General features: G+C 50.8%; 8 protein-coding genes across 8 annotated transcripts; 3 read left to right on the top strand and 5 right to left on the bottom strand.

The window, feature by feature from the left end:
• Positions 1-121: 121 nt before the first annotated feature.
• On the top strand, positions 122-1,006 carry J4E82_001300 (uncharacterized protein; the record flags this gene model as incomplete). Its single annotated transcript, XM_051727615.1, has 1 exon — positions 122-1,006. The coding sequence occupies one exon, from the start codon at positions 122-124 to the stop codon at positions 1,004-1,006; it is 885 nt and encodes a 294-aa protein (XP_051592460.1).
• Positions 1,007-2,642: 1,636 nt separating this feature from the next.
• Positions 2,643-4,226, bottom strand: J4E82_001299 (uncharacterized protein; the record flags this gene model as incomplete). The annotated part of the gene is made up of 4 exons (XM_051727614.1): positions 2,643-2,775; positions 2,827-3,634; positions 3,684-3,957; positions 4,020-4,226. The coding sequence occupies 4 exons, from the start codon at positions 4,224-4,226 to the stop codon at positions 2,643-2,645; spliced, it is 1,422 nt and encodes a 473-aa protein (XP_051592459.1).
• Positions 4,227-5,336: 1,110 nt separating this feature from the next.
• Positions 5,337-7,922, bottom strand: J4E82_001298 (uncharacterized protein; the record flags this gene model as incomplete). Its single annotated transcript, XM_051727613.1, has 4 exons — positions 5,337-5,530; positions 5,578-7,528; positions 7,582-7,678; positions 7,738-7,922. The coding sequence occupies 4 exons, from the start codon at positions 7,920-7,922 to the stop codon at positions 5,337-5,339; spliced, it is 2,427 nt and encodes an 808-aa protein (XP_051592458.1).
• Positions 7,923-8,203: 281 nt separating this feature from the next.
• Positions 8,204-9,639, top strand: J4E82_001297 (uncharacterized protein; the record flags this gene model as incomplete). Its single annotated transcript, XM_051727612.1, has 2 exons — positions 8,204-9,068; positions 9,125-9,639. 2 exons carry the CDS (start codon positions 8,204-8,206, stop codon positions 9,637-9,639), a joined length of 1,380 nt encoding a protein of 459 aa, XP_051592457.1.
• Positions 9,640-9,714: 75 nt separating this feature from the next.
• J4E82_001296 (uncharacterized protein) lies at positions 9,715-10,997 on the bottom strand (the record flags this gene model as incomplete). Its single annotated transcript, XM_051727611.1, has 2 exons — positions 9,715-10,581; positions 10,746-10,997. The coding sequence occupies 2 exons, from the start codon at positions 10,995-10,997 to the stop codon at positions 9,715-9,717; spliced, it is 1,119 nt and encodes a 372-aa protein (XP_051592456.1).
• Positions 10,998-11,352: 355 nt separating this feature from the next.
• Positions 11,353-13,749, bottom strand: J4E82_001295 (uncharacterized protein; the record flags this gene model as incomplete). Its single annotated transcript, XM_051727610.1, has 1 exon — positions 11,353-13,749. The coding sequence occupies one exon, from the start codon at positions 13,747-13,749 to the stop codon at positions 11,353-11,355; it is 2,397 nt and encodes a 798-aa protein (XP_051592455.1).
• A 1,179-nt stretch (positions 13,750-14,928) lies between these two features.
• On the top strand, positions 14,929-15,565 carry J4E82_001294 (uncharacterized protein; the record flags this gene model as incomplete). Its single annotated transcript, XM_051727609.1, has 2 exons — positions 14,929-15,135; positions 15,191-15,565. The coding sequence occupies 2 exons, from the start codon at positions 14,929-14,931 to the stop codon at positions 15,563-15,565; spliced, it is 582 nt and encodes a 193-aa protein (XP_051592454.1).
• Positions 15,566-15,636: 71 nt separating this feature from the next.
• On the bottom strand, positions 15,637-17,834 carry J4E82_001293 (uncharacterized protein; the record flags this gene model as incomplete). The annotated part of the gene is made up of 2 exons (XM_051727608.1): positions 15,637-17,518; positions 17,566-17,834. 2 exons carry the CDS (start codon positions 17,832-17,834, stop codon positions 15,637-15,639), a joined length of 2,151 nt encoding a protein of 716 aa, XP_051592453.1.
• Between the last annotated feature and the right edge of the window lie 1,575 nt (positions 17,835-19,409).

The following is a 19,409-nucleotide window of genomic DNA, read 5'->3' as shown; positions in this document are numbered from 1 at the left end:
TCCGGCGGCGCGTCCTAGATTTTCGGCGCGTCCTAACCTTCAACATCATTTTCTAACGTGAACCGCAACGCTAACTGCCACGCACTTTGTTTCGACCATCGCATGTGTCCGGTCGTTCGTAATGGGAAAGCCAAAGCGCACGAGCGAGGTATTTGCATCATCGGCCGAGAAAGATGCCAATATCACAACGGTGACTGCGACTCCGCCATACTCGAGCGAGGGACCTACACTTCCCATCATCGGGGTACTAGATGACGCGTTGAAAGCCGACGGAGCCAAAGTCGCAGGCAACAAGCGGAAAGCGCAAGAAAGTGTCAATGGTATAGCGCCCAAGAAACAATCGCAGCCACCATCTCCGCCCACAATCCACTCATCACTCTATGAGCCATGGACACGGCTGCCTTCCGAGCTACGTAAAATTCCTGAGGTTCAAAAGCGTATACGAATCGCACAGAACATCGTGCCAGTCGTCTTCTCCAAAAATCAGAACGTCAAGTCTGGGATCAACCGACTGAAGACATACTTAGGTGCCTACAGAGACACTGCGTCTACGATTGAGATGCCGGATGCATTAAGAGAGGACGACCTGGTTATAGCCGTTTCGGCGCAGGGCGAGGGCACAACGAAACTAGTAGGCATTGTGGACATGGTCCGACGGATTGTAGCGCCAAGTGGGACAGAGCATAACAAGAATGCGAAAGAGGTGTGGTGGATGTACACTATGCTTACTTGTGTGGATATCGATCGAGAAGTAAAGGAGTCGATACCAGCGGACGAGGATAATACAGACGCCGAGAGGACCCAGAGTACACAGGAGGAGGCTTTTGAGCCCACGAACCTTGACAGGCAGTACGCACGAAGGCCATCGACTGGAAATAGCACCGTGCAGAGGAGGACAGTCCCTGTGCTAACGGTTTGGATGACTAAGAAGCGGATACCCGTTTTCCAGACCGCCTTTAGGGAGCAGACTTTCACCGTGCAATTACTGCTCAAACACTCGAACTGAAGTACAAGTTTCCCACAAGTTTCCCAGATAGAAACCTGCGAAATTCACCTGGGCTGCGATTCGGCCATCACCGGGTCTCCAGATAACCTTAGCCCTATCTATCTAGAAAACCCCGATCTGCTTGTCTGTCCACTTCACCTTCTTTGGAACCATAGCAAATGGCAGACTCCACAGTCGGTTCGTCAAGCGCCAACTAAGACTCAACACTACAGTGCCTTTCCGAGTTGCTAATGGTTAGTAGCGCCATCCTACCATGCATGTTGTTCATCGCAACATGCAAATTAAAGGGAGCTAGGGTCGCATCATCATCAGGGAGGATACAGGGCGCGTTACCAGCTCAGCTTGTTAGAAGGGGCATATTTAGGAGACAAGCGAGTGCTGGATAGAAATTCTACTAATATTATAATGCCTATGGTTCGTCCCCTTCCTTCCTCTCTTTTTCCCCGCCCTGCCACGTCCCCCTTGTAAGGACATCCTCCCTGCGTCTGAGTATACAACCTCACATCCGCTAATATCCCCCAGTTTTGACTGTTCCAAATCCTAGACTGTATGTGTAGTGGCAAAGATTTCATAACTTAATTGGCTTTGTCAGAGCTGGAGACTCGTCAATTAGCAGGTGAGGAGCTGGCGGGTCATGGTAAACTGGCTTCCGGGTTCGACGACGTGGCTGGGAAGGAGACGAAAGATGGAGCACTGTGCGCAAAGTTGTTATGTGACGAGATGGCGCGATTTCACACTTGTCAATGATGTGAGTGCTCAACGGATAGCATGTTGAGGTCAAGGGAATGCGGCGTCAAGTGGCCGCAGCACAAGCCAGTAGAATGAAATTGATCCTGGGTGATCGCGTGTTTTTTTACAAATCCGGTCCAACTGGCTTTTTGATCTTTTGCAGAGTTAGGTGAAGTGATTTTTGACAAAAGGCGTTCTTATGATTAGCGGGCTATCACAAATGGAACAAGCCAAGACAGGGTGCGCAAGGTAAAGATTCATAACGAAAGATCCATCAAGGGCACTCTGTGACCTCAGCAACTGCCTGAACATCAACTCATGATTACTTAAATCAATTATAGTCCCAGTAAGAAACAAAGCATAGTAGATTAAACCTACGCATGACGCCCATATCTGCACTCTTTGCCCCACTAACCGTTTGCCCTCTCACATTGCCTCCACCGCCAAAGCCTCCTCGCCCATTAGTGAGTCATTACGTCTTAATATGTACCAGATCTTCCGCCTGTCATCTAAAAACAATGCCGCAATACTCCTGTGTCGGCAACACGTTCGAAGTGTCTGACATTTGAACTACGTAAAAGTTGTAATGGACAGAAGAAATACAGAAGCGAGGTCAAGAGGCCGCGCTACACGCCGGATTGCTACGACGTATCGGTGAATACCAGGTATGAAGACTTAACTTCGAGTGTGACGATTAGGTTGATTGGTTCTTGCAATGAGGAGTGAGGCTTGTGGTGGGTGGGCGAGGTTGAGTTAGGAGAGAGGGGAAGGGGGTGTTAATGGTTGATTGATAGAATTGAGGGCCGATTGAGCATACTAGAGGATGAACAGCGTGTATCTAGAGTTCGAGAAAGTAAAGCTATGTTTTGATCTCATTGTTCAGTACCACTACGCAGAGTTTGTTTGCTCACGACTGAATCGGAAACCATTGAGTAAACACTCTTTTCGGGTCGTATTTCTTTTTGAGCGTTTTCAGTCTCGCGAGACCGGTTCCATAGATGGCGGTGTTTGTCTCGTCCCCGAATGCAAAGTTTGCATACCTATAGAAAATTTATTAAGAGCACAGTATCATCGCAACGATGACGACTTACGTTGGATCATTTTTCGGATTGCTACTCCTTGTCCACAGTGCCCTAACCTTACTTCCAAATTCCAAAGCTTCAACATCGAGACTAGCATCATCATACCACGGTATAACGATTGCCTGTGAGAATGCGTCCCTCCTCAATGCCTCGTTCATGGCTGTTGAGTCGAGAGATGCGGACTTGGCTTTGGTCAGATTATAGCGCTCGACAAGCACAGCAGAATTTAGACCTTTCGCCTGAAAACCTTTGTAGAGCTCCCAGATCTCAGGCCACTTCTGTGCGCTCATTCCAGTGATAGTTGAGCTGTATGACGGCTTGCGACCACCACGGTTACAAAAGCCGATATTGGCATCGTTCCAGTGATCATATGTGGTAATTGCGCTGGATTGGGATACAGGCCCGATATCGTAAAAAGGGGCGAAGGCTGCGCGACCTGTTTCATTAGTCCCCTTCCGAAGAAAGCCGGTAACCAGAATGGAGGGCTCGTTAAGTGGCTCGCCACTGGAGGTTAGTACGAGGTACACTCGCTGTTGTGGCGTGAGGGGAAGGTCCTCCACCGCTTGCGCAACCTGTTCGAGCTTGTCGGGCGAAAATAAGAGGTTGTTGATGAATGCTGTACGATCTTCTTCGGTAGCGGGCATTGCCCTGACGGTCGCTGAAACCACGATTCCAAAGTTGGGACCTGCTCCTCGAAGTGCCCAGAACAATTCAGGGTGAGACGTAGAAGATACTGTGAGTATCTCGCCGGTAGCGATGACCACACGCATGGAGATAATGTTATCGACTCCAAAGCCGACCTCACCCATGAGGTTACCTTCTGTGAGTTAGCGCTGAGATGCTCGCAAGATGCACGTATTACACACCGTATCCGCCACCAAGCATAGCTCCCAGAGCGCCAACGCAGTTACAGTTGCCTGTAATAATCAAAGCACCGACAGCGTTGGCTGCTGCGACGGTTTCTCCAATGCTTGCACCGCCTCCAATAGTGGCGGTCGTCTTGTCTGCAGCGACAGTGACTTTGTTGAGATTAGATAGGTCGATCACAACGCCCCATTTTCCCAAACTGAAGGTCTTTCCCCATCCAATACCGCCATTCTGCGCAAGAAAAGGTATACCAATCTTTGTACAGTACTTGATCTTTTTCTCCGGTTAGCCCTCACTATCCGTTATTCAACCAGTCTGAGTGGGGCTGCACCTACTATTGTTGCTATGTCTTTTTCAGCCTGCACGCTGACGACAACCGCTGGCAAGGGCGCGTTGTAATCACTCCAGCGTGCTCGAATTTCGGCATTGACTGAAGATGGCGATGACACTAGGGTTTTCAGATCGCTTACGACGTCGGCCTGCCTTACTGCCAGCGCGGACACCGCCGCAGCAAAAGAAACCAAGAGTGACAAGACCTTCATGTCAATGATACCACATGCATGGCTGATGGTCCAACGGGCCCTTTAATTGACACTAAACTTTCTCGGCTACTCACAGAATGACATGAAATGTCGGGACCACCTGTTACCAGGTAACGTAAGGAATTTGCCGTCTCAGTACGAGAACCTAGTCACCAGATGGCCCTGTACCCCTTAGCACCTGCATGGTATAACTTAGCCGATCTAGGTGTGGTTGCCGAGCGATTATCTTGGACATGGATGATCTGCCGTGCCCGTTCACAGTCGACCCGGTTACCGCGGGCGTATCCACATTCGGTCGTGCGTCCTCCGATGACCCCATGCGAGCCGACCCCCATCCATCTCCGTAGATGGTTCGTCGCTCCAACGGTGCACGGTCACAAATATCAACGCATAATGTCCAAGAGGCCTTGTGAGCTAGTTCTCCCAAGCGGATGAGTTTGATTGTGGTCTTTCCAAAGTATCGCCATTTGCACGTAGGCTGGACCCAGCTTACGGCCAGCATCGAGAGATGCGGAAGGTGACATCGCCGTAGAAGCAGGGTCCCAGGAACGTGCTGTCGGTGGTATGCAATATATGTCTTCCCGAGTGACTTGGCGCTTGGCGGTGGCATGGATAGTACACCGGGAAACTTATCTTTCAGGAAAGACACCCCTCCAGCCGCTAATAATGTGTTATCATCTTGGGTAGCCTTTGAGGCTAATAGAAGAAAATATCCTGAGAACTAGGCCTAGCGAATCATTGTGAGAATCGGGCTTCGACATATTAACACTGGTGTGGAAACCTGGCCCTTACTAGGTCTCCAATTTGTTTCATCGGTAGCTTGCCGGATTGCCAGTCTTTTGATGCATTCCCAAAAAGTGCTCTTTCAGCCTAGTCTTTGGAGTGGTTGCTTATACCTGAGGCGCTCTGCAAGGCTCGTAATCCATCTAAGTAGCATCCCGTTGAAGACACGTTCGTGGTCGTTGTACCGGGAAACGTATCGTATTCTGATTCGATCTAATCTACGACTTCTGCTACTCATAAGGGAAGTAATGTGGAGTCTCGGTTTACGAGTCTACCTACATACGTCTCCGAATATCTGAGGTAAGACTTGCCGCCCATCCTAACTCTCTACACCCTGGTAACATCGTCCAATTTTTCTTTGAACGCTGCCTCAATCGGATCGAGTTGAGCACGCGTCGCAGTCATGCTCGCCATGAGGTAGATAACGTTACCTAATATGCGCGAATGAATCTGTACCTGTGATTCGGATACATCATGCAGTAGAGCGTCTCGAAGACCAACCGCTGCCGAAGAATTGTAACCTAGGCTATGTCAATTATAAATCATGGGAGAGATTGGTATGACATACCTGAACCACCTTCGTCGATTAATGATACTGCCAGGACAGAGCCCAGGGCGTTCACATGCTCGACTCTCTCGTGTTCTGAAACGCTTTCTACAAAGGATTTAGACCACATACTCCAGGTACACTCGTCTCTTCTCCTTTCCCTGGTTTTTGTGCTCAACCCTTGAAGTTTAGGTGACCATGGCAGCCTGAAATCATCCCACTGCTTGCTAGTGTGCAAACGTTTCATGGTTTCCAAGCTCCTGTTTGCAACATGGCATCCCACCGCATGAGCAGTATAACTATGTCCATGAAGGAGAGCTTCCGACTTCTCGTCGCCCCAGAAAGCTTGGAAGATGGAGTCGCTCGCGGCCGTGATCGAAAGCGGAAGTAGACCTCCCGTGAGTAACTTGGCATTTACGCTGATGTCAGGATGAACGCCGAGGAATGAGGCAGCCGAAAAACGACCTAGACGATACAACCCTGTGAACACCTCATCGAACATAATGGGGAGGCCAGACCAAGCGAGCGCGTCTTCAGTTTGAGGGTCTGTGGTCTTGGAGCCGTTTGCAAAATCGTAACGACGGACGACGCGCATCAGGCTTTGCTGAAAAAGTGGATCTACGAATAGCATACCCCCGGCTCCAAGAACCACGGGCTCTAAAACCAATGCGCCAAATTTTCTGCCCTGTTTTTTTACCAGCTCATCTAGCGTTCTTTCGATGTAGGCCTCATAGCGGGTTGCTGTGTCTCTAGCAGCAAGATCGAATATGTCATCCTGGCACCCAAAAAATTGGACTGGACCTAGCTCTTTCTCCATGCCCTTAGGGGGTTCAACTACCCATCGACCATTTTTGAGTTTGAATGTTGGATAGTCGAACCAGAAGCCGCGCCCACGATACCAGTCAACTTTCTCGTTGAAGACGCATGGCTCGGAAGCGTCCATGGCACCGATCGTGTCTCCGTGGTAACTGCCCTTGAGACCAATAATACCTATGGACTCTTTTGTGCTGTCCCAATCGTAACACTTGCTAGCAGCACGAAGGGCCATTTTGATACCAACCTCTGTCGCTGTACTGCCGTTATCAGTGTAGAATACTTTCCGCAGACGGCTTCCGTTTCCGTTGTTCCCATCCCAAAGGATACTCTCCGCTAGAGTGACAGCTGGTTGGTGTGTGGCCCCAGCGAACATGACATGACCATACCGCCCTGCTGCATATGCTGCTTCCAGCGCCAACCGGGGATTTCCGTGTCCGAGACCTTGTGTCCACCATGATGCTGAGCCGTCAAATGCAGGATATAGGATCTGATTCTCAACATGGGGCTCCTCATCGTTACCCCTGCGTTTGACCTGGAAATAGTCGCCATACGCAGAATCGATGGCCAAGATGTCTTCTGCGCTCTTTACATGTTTGTGCTGTGTGAACGGATGCCAGATCGCTTTCTCTGTTCTATATGGCATAGTCCCCGTATCGATGATTCTCCTTTGGTGGCGTTGATCCAGCCATTCGGAAACCGTATACATTGCCTTGCTATCACTTTGTGATGTGTAGTACTTTTGCATGATCTCCGTCTCTTCCTTTGTTCCTGGTCCAATACCTTGAAGATTTGGAATCCAGGGTAAGATTACAGTTGATATTCCCATATCCTTGAAATACTTCTGCAAGTACGGTGCGTTCTTATACTGACTTTGGTCGTCGAAACATATGACAGCGTCGATATCGTATCCTCGTATCTTCAAAGACTCTGCGGCTGATATGGTTGAGCCGATACCGCCTAACCGATGGTCGCCTACGAGCACCGAGGGAAGTCGCAGTGGTCGCAAAATATCCGCCTGCGGTGTACCCGAAGGTCCTGGACTGAGAACACCGCCAGCCGTCTCGATGATCGAGAAGCCTCTATACCCCCGCTCTAATGTGTTTGCTGCTTGTTGGACGGTCTTGAACACGGTTTGACTAATGAGCTCATCGCTAGGCTTGGACCGTCAACTAATGCTTGTAGAAGTGCAGTTATTGCAGCAAAACTCACAATGAGGTCTGATCCTCTTGCCGCAATATGCGGACTTACAGCTTTATCGAATTTGAAAAGTGTTGAAACATGTTGGCCGCTATACTTGTGCACATAGCTAATGAGCAGTCAGCCATATTGCAGACACTTGTCATGATTCATAACAGATATACTGACCTGTCATCGGCCTCATCAGCTGGACCAGTGGATACGGGCTTTATGTATTGTACTTTCAACTTCGCGTGCCTGCTTAAATGGGCACCCAGGAGCGTCGAAAATACCGTCTTACCCACTCCTGTGTTAGCGCCATAGATTTGGACAGCAACAATGTTCTTCCATAGGCCTCCTGGCACCTTCGCCATGTCTCTGTCACGTCCAGTTGGTGGTGAGTTGAGGAGTATGCTGTTGCTATCTGGCTGTAGCTGGCCAATGTGGGGAAAGCGCTAGCAGCGACGCGACTACGCCGAGGCTAAGCATGCAGGTACAAATGTAATGAGTCAATAACTGCATGGCCGCACGTCCGAAGGCACTGAGGGGTTGGCTTATGCAGCGTTTTAGCTAATGAGTATGTTTTTACTTTTGACAGGTCTCAACGACGCGGAAATCCGCGGCAGACCCCACGCTTACTTCCCGCTTTTCATTGATGCTACCACTCCATCCACGTAGTCAGCTCCACACCATCACCGACGGTCACGTTATCACTGTCCAGATTCCCTATTGCCATACTCCATCGGAAGACATGGGAGATGAAACGAGCCCAATGCTGTTGCAAAGCAAGTTACGAGACCTACTCGACCGTCGACGCACAAACTCAACACTCCGAAACTTAACTTTACCTGTTCTCGATCAGACCGACTTCTCCTCCAACGACTTCCTTTCGCTCTCAACTTCGCCAGAGCTCAAGTCATCGTACCTCCAGGAGCTACAAAGGACTAGTCTCCCATTAGGTAGCGGCGGGTCAAGACTCCTGGATGGCAACTCGATATATGCTGAACAACTAGAGCAAGAAATTGCATGCTTCCATGGAGCCGAGTCAGGATTGTTTTTCAACAGTGGGTTCGACGCAAATGCTGGTTTCTTTGCGAGCGTGCCACAGCCGGGAGATGTAATAGTTTACGACGAGCTTGTGCATGCAAGTGTGCATGACGGCATGAGATTATCACGAGCAGCCAAGGTGGTTGCCTTCGAACACAACTCTGTATCAGCCTTAAAGCAAGTCTTGCTAGGTCTTCTCACTGAGCAAGATGGTGTACGCGAAGGAAGATGCAATGTTTTTGTAGCATTGGAATCTATCTACAGCATGGACGGAGATGTGTGCCCCTTGAAGCAGATGGTCGAAGTAGTCGAAGAAGTCCTAGGTCACGAAAGGGGGTACATTGTTATGGACGAGGCGCATTCTACAGGTGTGTTGGGACCAGAGGGTAGGGGGTTGGTGTGTGAATTAGGGCTCGAAAAACGTATATTTGCAAGATTACACACCTTTGGGAAAGCCTTAGCAGCCAACGGAGGTAAACTTTTCCTTTCCACTAGCGAAGCACAGTACAAATGCTGACCACTCATACAGCGATCCTTCTGGGCTCGGAAACCCTTCGCCACTACTTGATCAACTACGCACGTCCACTAATCTATACAACATTCCTGTCCTATCCTTCGCTAGCCCTTATCCGCTCTTCATATCGGCTACTACGATCCGGGCAGAGTGTTGGTCTACAAGCTCATCTACAAAGTCTCACGCAGCATCTCTACACTAGTCTGAGTCGTCTCCAAAGACTCTCTGATATGGCTCATAGAGTCCTAACGATTCCAAGCGCATGTCCAAGATCGCCCATCTTTGCAGTGCAGCTAGCAAAACCAAAAGTATTGGCAAGCTTCCTGCAAAGTCACAGTATGATGGTTCGAGCTGTGGTACCACCGACAGTGCCAGTGGGTACTGCTAGGGTCAGAATCTGCTTACATGCCGGTAACACATTTGCGGATCTGGAGAGGCTTGTTGAACTCCTTGGAGAATGGTGTGAGAGTCAAGCAGCTGAGATGCTACAGGACAATACACTAGAGCCAGTTACGAGAGCCAAACTTTAGCTTTGAATAGGTGCACAAACGTTTCTACTTTGTAATGTTTATGTATTAGCCGTCTTGTGTAGACTACCATGGCCTTTAGGCAAGTGCCTGAACCGTTGCCTCCGCTTCAGCAGCAGCAACAACTGCCTCAGCCTCATCCTGTCCAGGAAGCTTGCGCCTCTCTCCAATCGTCTCATCTATCTTCATAGGCCTGAGTCCCCATCTACCAAACATGGCCTTGTCCTCTTCCCAACCATTGCAAGCAGTAGTCAGCATTTTTTCGCCAGTGAAGACAGCGTTGGCACCCGCTTGGAAACACATGATCTGTTTCTCCTCGCGCATCGTGTGGCGACCAGCTGCTAGTCTGATAATGGTTGTTGGCATGACTAGACGCGCAGTGGCGATGGTTCGCAGGATGGCGTCGAAGGAGATCGCCTCGGTCTCTCCAAGTGGAGTGCCTTTGATTGGAACCAGGGCGTTGACTGGAAAGGACTCAGGATGGGCGGGCAATGTCGCAACGGTGTGAATGAGTCCGACATGATCACGAGCCTTCTCCCCTAGACCAAGGATACCACCAGTGCATACGTGGATGCCAGCTTCCTGAACGTTCTTGATGGTGTTGAGTCGCTCATCGTACGTGCGAGTTGTGATGACACTTGGGTAGTGCTCTCGACTAGTATCAACATTATGATTGTATGCAGTCAGTCCAGCATCTTTGAGTTCCTTTGCTTGCGCAGCATCGACCATGCCCAAGGTAACACACGCCTCCATGCCCATGCCACGCACGCCCTTGATCATTTCCTTGATGTTCTTAAGATTCGTCTTGCGGCCTCGCATGTCTCTCCAGGCAGCGCCCATGCAGAATCTTGAGCTCCCATTCTCTTTAGCAATTCGCGCAGCTTCCAGGACGGAATCAACCGAAGATAGTTTTGTGGCTTTCAGACCGGTATCGTAACGGGATGACTGTGCACAGTAGGAGCAATCCTCGCTGCAACCTCCTGTTTTGATGTTGAATAGTGTGCACATCTGGATGGCTGCGGGGTCATGGAAGCGCCGGTGCACCGAAGCCTATAGCGAGATTGATAAGACAGTGACCCTCCAGATTGCCACAGAGTTGCTTGACATACCGATGCATATGTGAGATCTATCAGTGAAGTGTTGTAGACTTCGGAGATCTCCTCCTTTGTCCAGTTGGTCCTGGGGGCACTTGCATTGAGTGCATTCTCAAAGACGGAGCCTGCCCGGGCTACAGAGCGTAATTGCTGAGTTCCTGGGTCGACTGGGGTATCGAGAACAGTACTGAAGGGGCGGGTGATCTGCAGTGAGCGAGGAGTGAGCGCCAGGCCCCGGCTTGTACGAAGGAACACTCTTTGGGCCATTGCGAAGGTCTGCTGAAGCTCGACACGAGACGCTGGAATCACGTACAGTCAACGGGTGCTTCGAACTAGCTGGCCACGGTCTACGGGAAACGGCTCCAGGGCTTCAGGAACGCGTCGGCGTGCTTTGGTAGATCAGCGTGGGACTTCCGCCAATCAGATTTGAGATGATCAAGCGCGGGGTGCCGTAGCGCCTTTACAACTGTATAACCTTGCGAGACCGAGCGGTCCAGCCAAAAGCGCCGAGGTAATAATGTACAGCACTGGCGAGCATCACTGATGTCGCCTTTCCAAGGAGCCATTGGACTTCCCGATGTCTGCCCCAACAAAACAGACCTGCCAAATTAACATTCATCAATCATCTTCCCAAGACTGTCTGCTTGATATGATTCAGCGCACTTCCCGCTCTCAACCACCTCAATTGCCCCTCGCTGTAACTATGGTTGAGCGGCGCGACCCACTCTCCTGCATGCGCGCATTCTACGCGCATGCTAGCCTGCCTTCCCGGCCGTAGCTCGCCGTCTTCGACACCTTGTAGCGTAATACGATCGCCCAACTGAATACGATCGTAGTCTCGAGGGTTTGCAAATGTCAAAGGAAGCATGCCCTGCTTCTTGAGATTCGTCTCGTGTATCCTGGCAAACGAGCGTGCTATGATAGCCACACCGCCGAGGAAACGCGGCTCAAGGGCTGCGTGCTCGCGCGACGATCCTTCTCCATAGTTCTCATCGCCGACGATGCACCACTTTATTCCTCGATCACGTAGGTCTCGAGCGACTTCATGGATAAGACCGGCTTCTTTGGTCAGTGGATGGATGGTGTGGCCGAGCAACCGAGAGTCGGACGAGAGAAAGGCGTTCGAAGCTGCGAGAAGCATGTTGTGGCTAATATTCTCAAGATGGCCTCGGTACTTGTACCAAGGCCCTGCTGGAGATATGTGATCGGTCGTACACTTACCCTTGACTTTGGCCAGAATCGACATGCCTTTCGTACAGCCTGGAGACCACGATTCAAAAGGCTCGAGCAGTTTCAGGCGGTCGGATTGTGGGTCGATGTCCACGACCACATCGTCGGCGTCATGAACTGAAGCCTGGTAAAAGTCCTCGCCGACGGCGAATTGAGAAGGTAGCTCAACATCTATTGGCGCCGTAAATCGGAACCCTTCTGCAGACCCTTCAATTGGAAGGTAATCGGTAGTAGGGTTGAAATCCAATCTTCCAGAGTAGGCAAAGGCGGTGACCATTTCTGGAGAAGTCACGAACGAACAGGTCTCTGGATTTCCGTCGTGTCGACCGACAAAGTTGCGATTGAAGCTTGATACCACTGTGTTCCGCTCACGACCCTTGACGTCGACGTCCGTACGCTGCCATTGCCCGACACACGGGCCGCACGTACTGCTCAGCACAACAGCGCCTGCATCGCGTAATGTCTGTAGGATACCCTCCGATTCCGCAGTTGCACGTATATCTTCGCTACCCGGTGAGACCAAGAATGGCGTCTTCACATGCGGCAAACCAGCAGCCTTGGCTTGAATGACAAGCTGTGACGTTTTGTATAGATCTTCGTATGAACTGTTAGTACAGCTGCCTACCATAGCATGACTGACTTCGACAGGCCAGTCATTGTTTGCTACAGCATTCTTCAAATATGAAAGAGGATGCGAAAGGTCTGGTGTGAAGGGACCATTTATATGCGGCTCCAAGGAGTCTAGATCGATTTCAATGACAGCGTCGTAATGATCTTCTGAGCCCTCATCTGCTGTCAGCAGAACGTCCTTGTAGCTGTTTGCGAGACGCGCGATACTCCCACGCTTTGTCGCTGAAAGATATCGGTATGTAGCTTTGGTGTAAGGAAAGATGCAGGAAGTTGATCCAATCTCAGCTGACATGTTACAGACTGTTGCCATGGCTGTTGCGCCTAATGTCTCTGTGCCTGGGCCGAAGAACTCGAGGACTTTGCCTTTTCCGCCAGAGACGGAGAGGATACCCGCAAGTTTGCAGATGATATCCTTAGTCGAGGCCCATCCATGTAGACGGCCTGTAAGTCGTACGCCTACAACCTGTGGACACATGAGCTCCCAAGGCATACCAGCCATTGCATCGACTGCATCCGAACCTCCAACTCCGATGCCTAGCATACCCATGCCGCCAGCATTAGGCGTGTGGGAGTCTGTCCCGATGATCAGTCCACCAGGAAAAGCATAATTCTCAAAGATGGTAGTGTGGATGATGCCAGCTCCGGGTTTCCACCAACCGATACCATATTTCTTTGATGCGCTACTCAAGAAGGCGTAAACCTCTTGGTGCTCTTTTCGCCCACGAATAAGGTCATCTACAGCACCGTCGCGTGATACAATGAGGTGGTCGCTGTGTACTGTGGTGGGTATTTGTACTTTTGGAAGGCCTGCGCTGATGAATTGCAGCAACGCCATCGTCGCCGTTGCGTCATGACATGCGACTCTATCAGGTCGGAGATGCAATAACGTCTCTCCACGCCGGATTTCGTCCAAAGACCAGTGGTGCTCAGTCGAGACATACAGATGGCTGTAGAGTACCTTTTCCGCCAGAGTTAATGGGCGCTTCGAGCCATGCTTGATAGAGCCGAGCTGCAAAACCTGTCGGTCGTAGTCGAGTGGTGTGTCTATATCCAGAAGACTGATTGGTACCCGGGGTACATGTGTAGCCAGGCTCCTGACATGGCAAGTGGGGTGACGGCGGTGGAGGTATCTCCGCGTTGCGAGCTGAGTGATGAACATGAATTGGCAATAACTCAAAGATAGTACAAGTGATTATGCTTGTGTGAGCCATATTGGCAGCAGAGTATATCAGCGCAGGCCGGGAAGATGATCCTTATCACCGTAGTTCGGTCGGCCTTTGATACTAGCGCTAAGATGCCGGGACATTCGCAACCGAACGGCGCCGCCGGAGCTACAAATGACTCCAGCTCTGACATTTAGTTACACTCAACACCAAACTTTACCAACCATTGCGAATTCCTCTTTCGTACCACTGATATGACAGACTCCACATTCGCCAACAATTCATATTTCCTGCTTCCCAAAGATTAGTTTGACCGCCACCGCCAACGCGAATGGTATCCAACGTGAGCGCGTCCTCGGGAACGACAACGTCAATTTTATGGCTTGCGCCCGCGAACACGTAACCATTCTTGATTGCTCTGATACCAATGGAACAATATGAGATTGAGCTGTTCAGTAGCCTGTGATTAGTCAGGACGCTGCTTCGGACGGCATCGTAGATGAATAGCGCACGATTACCGAAGGGTTCTCTTGCCTAGTTTCTCGGAGACACCAGTATCGTGAAGATAAACCATGTAGATGGAGTGCTGTATGTTTGGACACGATACATCGGTTCCATTGTGCATGTGGTTACAAGTCAATTCTTTATGCGCAGCATCGCTATTCCGAATTACCGGCTTGAAATTCGAAAGCAATTCCCTCAAAAAAAATCCGCGTACGTGGTGCTCTTAGACAAGGAGGCAAGCGATCGGAGGCTCGGGCAAGCAGCATATATACTCGCAAAGAAAAATCGACATGGCCGTTGAGCATGCAAGGGGTATACACAAGCAAGCTGATGGTGCTCGGTCTCGCATGGCACCCTGCTTCCAATGCTATCATTAGCGTAGATGATGTTCTGTATACATGGCAGTCGTACTTCTCCGACAATGAAAGCACGACGTGGCTGTGTCTTGTAACACGAGCATCTCGCGAAAGCATTCACGTTGTCGCGTTGGCGTCGCGTTCAAGTGCACAAGCTAGTGAAGCAGATGCCCAGGTTCTAGAACGATGAACACGGCCGATGACGTAGTGTCCCTTCCGCCCACCAAACTTCAACATCCCTCATCAATATACACATGACAACACCTTCTGACCTTGGGCACCGAGCAGCTGTGCGCGCTTTCATCTCAAATCACCATGTTCTCGCCCTCAATATACACCGTCAGCATATTCCAGCTTGGACTCACCTCCGCCCTCAGCGCCTACGGCCTCTACCTCTCCTACCAAAACATAACCCGCCTACAGCAGTACGAAGAAAAGAGCCAAAAGGCTGCAGAATGGTCAAACACGGCTGCGCAAAGACTGCATAAGACCAGGTCAACACAGACTAGCGGCACTGTGACAGTATGCTTGAATCACCTTCGACCGCCCCCAGATAGTACTAACACGACAACTCTAGCTACTACTTAGTTTCCTTACATCCACCGCCCTCGTCATAATCCCCAGCCTTGCAACCACGAAATTACTCATCTGCGCTGGCGTTGCAAATGCTGCAGCTGCATATCTCTCCCGTGTACATATGGCAAACTTCTGGAACGACAAAAACCAGACCAAAATCCCGTTTGTCGAAAAATTCAATGAAGCGATACGAGGAAGCGAGCTCGTGGTACTGCTACTCGGTACGTTGAGTTTGGCATGGGCGGTTGCAGGAGGAGTATGGACGGGTATGGCTAATGGCGGATCGGGAATACTGGGTCTGGGCGTTTGGGGATTGGTTGTTGGTGGAAGAGTCATGTCTATTGCGCCGCAAATGGGATGGACGAGTAGTGCGTAGTATCAGAAGGTGAAGCAGATCGACGATCCATCGTAATTTCATTTGATCGTTTGGGTATCCAAAACATTACATCAAGATTTACTCATATGTTCCATCTCGCTCATCTCGCGAACTAGTCTTACGCTATCCGCTTCCCTGACCCAGTCTTCAATCCTTGCACCAACATCCCCGACGAGCTTCTCATACGTCTCGTTGATGAAGAAAAGTGAAGTATGAGCTGTTACCTCGTCCATGTTCTCCATGAACACTCGTATCCATGTAGGGTCTTTGTTTCCATCCGCATCTTTGGGTGGCAGCATGCAGAACTTCTTAAGCTTCTTGGGTTTGGCAGGCGCACTTTCCTCCGACCCAGTCTTCTTTCGGTGACTGTTTTGGCTGTCCATGGTAGAAAGGGTATATGAAGAATCAGTGCGGTCGTCTGGCGATTCTTGGCTCATGATTCCGCTACGAGAGAATTCGTAGTGACTATACGGGCCCTGATGACTGTGCTGAGCCGTCTCATCGCCTCCAAGTTCCATGGCGCCAACATCCTCCTCCAGTTCGATCATCGCAGGTGTTGGTGCAGGTGCAGACTCAGCTGTGTCTTCTAAGGGTATCTTTCCATCACGCAAGTCTGCATCTCTTTGTCTCTGTCGGGCCTCCTCCTCCCTCTGCTCTGCTTCTGCTTGTCTCTGTTCTCTTTCTTTTTGCCGCTGTCTGTCCTCTCTTGACATATTGTTTGCCTCCTCTTCCTTTTTCCGCTTGTCTTTCTCCTTCTCTTCCCTTGCCTTGTCCTGCTCTTCTTGCCTCTTTCTCTGCTCTTTTTCCCGTTCCTTCCTCTCTTTCGCTTTGTCCTTTTCCCATTTCTCCTCCATCTTAGTCCGTTCGTTTATGGTCTTGTTACGCATCTTCACAGCCTTCTGGTACACTTTGAGTGCCTGATCGTGCTCTTTCTCTGCCGCTTTGCGCTGAGTCTTGTCGGAGAATTGCATCAAATCCACGAATGGTGGCTCCTGTGGAATAGGCGGGATCTCTGGTAAGTTTGGTGCACCTGCGCTTTCGTGGGTTGGTCCTCCAAAGGCTTGAGGTCCAATTGGGCTAGTGGCTGTAAGTGGCTCTTCAGGGCTTACAGGTACAATGCCGTCCTCTCGATGCTCGTGGACTTGGATGGATAACTTGGGGCTGTCTTCGATGGGTTCAGGATGTACATGAGTCATCTCTGGTTCTGATGATGTAACTGATACACTTCTAGATGTCTCTTGGTACTCTGATCGAGGTTGTAATGGCCGCGATGGCTCGCTTGAGGCGCTTTTGTTGCTGTCCTGATACTGTAGTTGCTGGCTAGGAGACCGAGATGGAGATGGTGACTTTGGAGATTTCGGCTTCTTGGGTCTCCCAGTACTTGCAGTATAGTAGTTGACGAAGCGTACACGAGGTACTGTACGAGCTTGGGGATTACCAGATCTCCTTTTGCTTTCGTCGTCTTCCTCTAGTGCGCGCACCTTCACATATCTGTCCTTCAATTCCTTATAGTCGGCCATTGCACTGCCAAACTCGAAATGAGACTTGACAAGGCCCTTGGTAGCTTCCTTCAAACCGTCTTTGTAGTGCTTGGTGAGCCAATGTAGGCTGTTTTCCCAGCCTTTTCTATTCGCCAAGTGCACATCATTTGGGAAAGCCGGATTGTAATTAGGATCTGTCGGCTTGGGGTTAAAGATGGTGCTAATCCTGCTGGGCTTCTTTCCGACATCTGCATCCTGCACGATTGCGTCTTGCGGCTTTGGCGGTGCACTAAAAATGCTCCCTAGCCCGGCCTTGATGATTCCAGGGTGCATACCTAGGAACGGAACATCGAAATTCACGATACCAATGATGCGATGTCGAAACACCAATGCAATGTCGGCAGCGAGCAAACCACCCATGGAATGACCGAGTAAGATAACGTCGGTCCACTGGTCTTCGTGTGGGGCTAGCCTGACAACTGTCAGTCACGAGCATATTTACAAGTAGGGCAACCGAACCATGACGAGAAATTGTCTCTTGCGATTTCGAGTGAGTCTCTGGACTTGTATCTGGGGTAGATCTTGGTATGAACTACATGAGATTCGGCAAGTGTGATGGTGACAAGATTATGGACGTGAGCTGGGAAGCTTCGGAAACTTGTTTCGTTGCCCATGAAGCCATGGATGAAAACCAGCATTAGGCGCCGTCGCCCTGAGTCGCCCTGGGTAAGATCAGGGACAAGCGACTGTGTTGAAGAAGAGCGCGGATCTTGCGAAGTCATGCCCATGACGGTGTATGGCGGAGGCGCGTCACTTGTCGAAGAGTCTCGTGGAGGAAGAGGTGGTGGGCGTTTTGACGCTGCCTGATTTTGGGGCGACGTCATTATTGAGCGTGACTGTGTCTGTTACTGGATTGGCGACAAGCATGAGAACAGTCACAGATGCAATACAATCGTCGATGGCTTGAGAAATGGGAAAGTATTTGCACAGCTTGGTAGGACGTTCGGTCTGGAGGGGCAATTATGTGGGGTAAACGCGACAACTTACAGGATACGCAAGGCCGTATCGATACGGCAGACGTCGTATCCGCTCGCCACCCAACGTATTCACAATCACGTATGCACAGCAGGTAGACACGGCGATGTAATGTTTAGAAATCGGACCCAGCCTTGCGCAATTGACGTGATGCATTACAGCCAGAGCGGAAGCGTGCGCACCCCGATGCAGTGTTGGGACATGCGGCAGTCGCAGTTGAGCGCGTGGAATCTAATGAAGGCAGGCCCACAGTGTGTTTGAAACATGTGAAGACAAAGAGGTGAGAAGTAGCGACGGAATCGTGGTGGCTCTTCGCCGACGATTGTCTTGGCATGCAAACAATTCCTATGTTCGTGTTTCGAGGTTGCGCCCGTGTTAGGCTGGCCATGGGAACGTCTGTCTTAAGCTGCATGACTCGAGCATATAGCGGTTGATCGCCGAGACTGAGACTGAGACTGAGACTGAGGCAGTAAGGCCTCTTTTTAAGGTTTGTTATGGTCAATGACCCTATATGGCAAACAGTCACGCCCGGATCACGACATCGGACAGGCATGGATGTGCTCGTCAGTTGTTGGGTGGCGTTGATGCGCTGTTTGTTGGTGAGGCGGATTGGTCAGGGGGACGGGGGAGTTTAGATGCTAACAATGGCGCGTTGGAGAGATGAAGCTCGTGATGTTGGTGGTGAAGTGTAAAGGCGACCCTGGCGAGCAATAGCACTACGAGAGCTTGGCAATACGCCAGAGAGAGCGACGGCAGATTGCAGCAAGCGACGGGCCCAAAGCGTGTAGCGCGACTCGAGGGTGCTTGTGCGACAATGGCAGGTGCGACAATAGAAAGGCGGCAACTAAGAATAACAGACTTCGCAGCGTGGGCCATGGACCTGCGTACCGGCGTTCCAGAATCCGGTACCTGAAAGTTGGCCCATGGTTGGCGTGGCGCCACTGCAGGTGCAAGCGGGACGGCTGACTAGCAAGCCCTTCTCTACCATGGTACGCCAATTCTCCGACGTCGATACTGCCGAAGAACGAAGCAGCACGACGTTGCGGGCGGCGCACACATGTCGATGCGCTGAAGAGATTGCCGTTCGTCACCAGTCGTCATGTCGTGGACGTGTGCGTGTTGGCGAGGGCGTCCCATCGCATCGTGCACCGGTGGGTCCTGCTATTCCTGGACATATCATCTCGGTTGCGGGCCAATCAGTCCCACGGGGTCTGTGCCAACGGCCTACAGACCCCAAACGGTTTCTCGTCTCCTCAGCCTGTCTCGCTGCGCTGTAGCGTTCTGCTCCTTCTCTCCCACGACGATTCCGCTGCGACGTCGCCAATTCA

The sequence above is a fragment of the Alternaria postmessia genome (genome assembly GCF_024291825.1).
Source record: "Alternaria postmessia strain BMP 2775 chromosome Unknown scaffold_5, whole genome shotgun sequence".
Lineage (NCBI taxonomy): Eukaryota > Fungi > Ascomycota > Dothideomycetes > Pleosporales > Pleosporaceae > Alternaria > Alternaria postmessia.
The sequence above is the reverse complement of the archived record's forward strand: the minus strand, read 5'-3'. Positions and strand labels throughout refer to the sequence as shown.